Source organism: Otolemur garnettii, unplaced genomic scaffold (genome assembly GCF_000181295.1).
Source record: "Otolemur garnettii isolate 467f Iridium unplaced genomic scaffold, OtoGar3 scaffold00047, whole genome shotgun sequence".
Classification (NCBI taxonomy): Eukaryota; Metazoa; Chordata; class Mammalia; order Primates; family Galagidae; genus Otolemur; species Otolemur garnettii.
The window spans coordinates 9,412,295-9,416,739 of NW_003852442.1; the positions used below are offsets into that span (position 1 = coordinate 9,412,295).

At 43.4% G+C, this 4,445-nt stretch overlaps 1 protein-coding gene across 1 annotated transcript in view; it reads left to right on the top strand.

Annotated features, from left to right (window-relative positions):
- DDX19B (DEAD-box helicase 19B) overlaps positions 1-4,445 on the top strand; it is a 31,118-nt gene that overhangs the window by 20,268 nt on the left and 6,405 nt on the right. The window contains exons 6-7 of the mRNA XM_003791368.3: positions 396-498; positions 1,355-1,469. Of these exons, the coding sequence (XP_003791416.1) occupies positions 396-498; positions 1,355-1,469 (218 nt within the window). The remainder of the gene's footprint in view (positions 1-395; positions 499-1,354; positions 1,470-4,445) is intronic.

Here is a 4,445-nt window from a genome sequence, read left to right on the forward strand (position 1 = left end):
GGCCCCCGGCTATTTTTTGGTTGCAGCCGTCATTGTTGTTTGGCGGGTCCGGGCTGGGGATTCGAACCCGTCACCTTAGGTGTACGTGGCTGACGCCTCAGCCAGTTGAGCTATAGGTGCCGAGCCCAAACTTCTTTATAGCTTTGTCTTTAGGCACACTTTGGGTGCAATTCATGCAGCAAATAGGCTGTGCATGGCCGCAGGGCCCTTTTTGGATGACCACTGTTCATTCTTTTCTTTGTCATCTTCGAAGGGAGGACATAGGACATGAAAGACCCAAGGTTTCCTTTTATAAATATATTTTGAATATTCATTTTTTAAGCTTTATTCTCTATTTTCATAAACTAAAAGTTTACTGAGATTTAAGGTCCTAAATAGTTTGTTTCCTTGTACAGCCCTCAGAACTTAATTGCCCAGTCTCAGTCTGGTACTGGTAAAACTGCTGCCTTTGTGTTGGCCATGCTCAGCCAAGTGGAACCTGTAAACAAATTCCCCCAGGTAAGGATGCAGCGAATCTGAGTTTTCTACTAATGCATAGATACAAAGGACTAGCAGGTGATGGATTAAAGCCAAGCTATGTATAACTATTTACACAAACTAGAACTTCTCACATTTACATAAACAATATGGTTGATCTTCCAGTAGCAATAAAAATCCTTTTTCCTTTTCCATGGTTTGCCAGTGGGATAGTGCTGATAGACTTGGCTCCTTTACTTGCAGGAAAAACCTATTTTTTCTGCAACTGTCATCCACTAGAAAGTTCTGAGAACTTTCTGAGTAAATGTATAGGAAGGTAATCTCCAAATTTCAGATCCTTGTTCATTGGTTGGTTTTTCTATTCCAATAACTGTTTTCAAGTATCCTTACCCAGCCTGAGTTCTGACCCTTAAGAATTCTAGCTTATAACTCTGTAGCTTAAAGAATTAAATGGTATATACGTTATTTTAATTTTTTTTTTTTTTTTTTAGACAGTCTCAAGCTGTTGCTCTGGGTAGAGTGCCGTGGCATCACAGCTCACAGCAACCTCAAACTCTTGGGCTTAAGTGATTCTCTTGCCTCAGCCTCCCGAGTAGCTGGGACTACAGGCGCCTGCCACAACGCCCGGCTATTTTTTGTTTGCAGTTGTCATTGTTGCTTAGCAGGCCTGGGCCAGTGCTCAATCCTACCACCCTAAGGGTATGTGGCCGGTGCCCTGCTGACTGAGCTACGGGCGCCACCCTTAAATGGTATATACTTTAATTACATATTATTTCCTTTAGCCTCCACTGGAGGAATGACCGAGTCCTATTGGTAATTCCCCTTTGTAAAAGACCTGTCAATCTTGAATTCTCATTCTGCATTCTCTCCCTGCCAGTGTCTGTGCCTCTCTCCAACATATGAACTTGCCCTTCAAACAGGAAAAGTAATTGAACAGATGGGCAAATTTTACCCTGAACTAAAGCTGGCTTATGCTGTTCGAGGCAATAAATGTGAGTATGTGATCCTAAATCATTAGGTTAATTACTTATTTTTTATTTTGAAAAATTTCTAAACATATCCAGTAATTAAAACAATGTAATAAGCACATATACACTCTCCACCTAGATTCAAATACTTTAACATTTTGCCATTTATATGTGTATATATATATGTGTGTGTGTGTGTGTGTGTGTGTTTTATTTATTTTTTTATTTTAATTTTTTTTTTTTTTGAGAAAGTCTCACTCCTTTGCCCTGGGTAGAGTGCTGTGGCATCATCATAGCTCACAGCAACCTCAAACTTTTGGGCTCAAAAGATCCTATTTCAGCCTCCCAAGTAGCAGGGACTACAGGTGCCCACCACAATGCTTGGGTAGTTTTTTTGTTTTGTTTTGTTTTGTTTTCAGTAGAGACAGGGTCTCGTTCTTGCTCAGGCTGGTCTCAAACTCCTGAACTCAAGCAGTCCATCTGCCTCAGCCTCCTAGAGTGCTAGTATTACAGCCATGAGCCACAGCACCTAGCCAATGTGTATATATTTTTGTTGACCTATTCAAAAGTGAATTGCAGGCATTGTAATTCTTTCTTTTTTGAGACAAGCCTCAAGCTATCCCCCAGGGTAGAGTGCTATGGCATCACAGCTCACAGCTCCAACTCCTGGGCTCAAGCGAGTCTCCTGCCTCAGCCTCCCAAGTAGCTGGGACCACAGGTGCCCGCCACAACACCTGGCTATTTTTTGGTTGCAGCTGTCATTGTTGTTTGGCAGGCCTGGGCTGGATTCGAACCCGCCACCTTAGGTGTATGTGGCTGGTGCCTTAGCCACTTGAGCCACAGGCGCCGAGCCTTCATTCTTCTTCAGTTGTCCCCAAAGTGTTTTATAGCTGTTTGGTTTTTGAACCAAGATCAAATCAGCATTTACAGCTTGTATTTGGCTGTTATTTGTCTTTGTTTCTTTCAGCCTAGAATTGTCCACCTACCTTTTTGCTTCCCTATTACATTTGACTTTTTAAACACACCAGACCAATTGTTTTTTTTTGTTTGTTTGTTTTGAGACAGAGCCTCAAGCTATCCTCCTGGGTAGAGTGCCGTGGCACCACAGCTCACAGCAACCTCCAAGTCCCGGGCTCAAGGGAGCCTCCTGCCTCAGCCTCCCAAGTAGCTGGGACCACAGGCCCCCACCACAATGCCTGGCTATTTTTTGGTTGCAGCCGTCATTGTTGTTTTGGCAGCCCAGCCTGTATTCGAACCCTCCACCTTAGTTGTATGTGGCTGGCACCTTAGCCACTTGAGCCACAAGCGCCGAGCCAGACCACTTGTTTATAAAATGTTCTACATTCTGGATTTGTTTAATTGCCTGATTTCTTTCTCTTTATCAGTAGAACAAAAACATAGAACATTTATGGCAGTTGACTTTGGAGACTCATTTTGTTATTATTTTTTTTTTGAGACAGAGTCTCACTTTGTTGCCCTTGATAGAGTGCCATAGCATCACAGCTCACAGCAAGCTCTAACTCTTGGGCTTACATGATCTTCTTGCCTCAGCCTCCCAAGTAGCTGGGACTATAGTCACCAGCCACAGCACCTGGCTTTTTTATTTTTGTGCAGTTGTCATTGTTTAGTTGGTTAGCTGCCAACCTGGGTGTGTGTGGCTGGCGCCCTACCCACTGAGCTACGGGTGCTGCCTTATTCTTTTTTCTTTACTCTTTTTTTTTTTTTAATGTGAGTTTATCTTACAACTAACATTGTTTAAGTAAATTTATTTTTTAATTTTAATTTTAATTTTCATGTATGTATTTTGAGACAATGTTACCCAGGCTATAGTACAGTGGCACTGTAGCCTCAAACTTTTGGGATTAAGCAATCCTACCGTCTCAGCCTCCTGAGTAAACAGGACTACAGGCAAGCACCAAGACATCTAGCTAATATTTTCTGCTTTTTGTAGAGACCAGGGTCTCACTGTGCTGCTCATGTTGGTCTCAAGTTTCTGGTTTCACCCTCTTGAGGTGCTAGGATTACAGGTATGAGCCACAGTGCCTGGCAGGTTTAAGTGATTGTTTTTTTTTCTTGAGACAAGAGTTTTACTATCTCAAATAACTCGGCATCAGCCTTGCTCACAGCCTCAAACTCCTGGGTTCAAGTGATTGTTCTGCCTTAGCCTCCCGAGTAGCTGGGACTATAGGCACTTACCACGACACCAGGCTAATTTTTTTTTCTATTTTTAGTAGAGATGGGAGTCTTACTCTTGCTCAGGATAGTTTTTTTTTTTTTTGAGACAGAGTCTCACTATGTGGCTCTGGGTAGAGTGTGATGGAGTCACAGCTCACAGCAACCTCAAACTCTTGGGCGTAAGTGATTGTCTTGCCTCAGCCTCCTGAGTAGCTGGGCTACAGGCACCCACCACAATACCTGGCTGTTTTTTTGGTTGGTGTTGTCATTGTTGTTTGGCAGGCCCAGGCTAGATTTGAACGCGCCAGCTCCGATGTATGTGGCTAGTGCCCTAGCCATTGAGCTGTAGGTACTGAGCTGCTTGGGATAGTCTTGAACTATTAAACTCAAGTGATTCTCTGGCCTTGGCCTCCCAGAGTACTAGGATAGCACAGGTGTAAGCCACCAAGTGTAGCCACGTGTAAGTAATTTTAAAAGTATTGTTGGAAGTTTGGTTAAATTTTTTGGATCTTTAAAACAGACATGACTGTACAACTCAGAGAAATCAATTTTATGTACAATATCCTAATGCCAACTTGGTCAGTTTTGAAAAGTTTTAAATAAGATAATAAAACTTGGGTGGCCCCTGTGGCTCAGTGAGTAGGGCACTGGCCCCATATACTGAGGGTGGCAGGTTTGAACCCTGCCCTGGCCAAACTGCAACAAAAAGTAGCTGGGGGCTCGGCGCCTATAGCTCAGCCGGCTAAGGCGCCAGCCACGTACACCTAAGGTGGTGGGTTCGAATCCCCAGCCCGGACCCGCCAAACAACAATGATGGCTGCAACC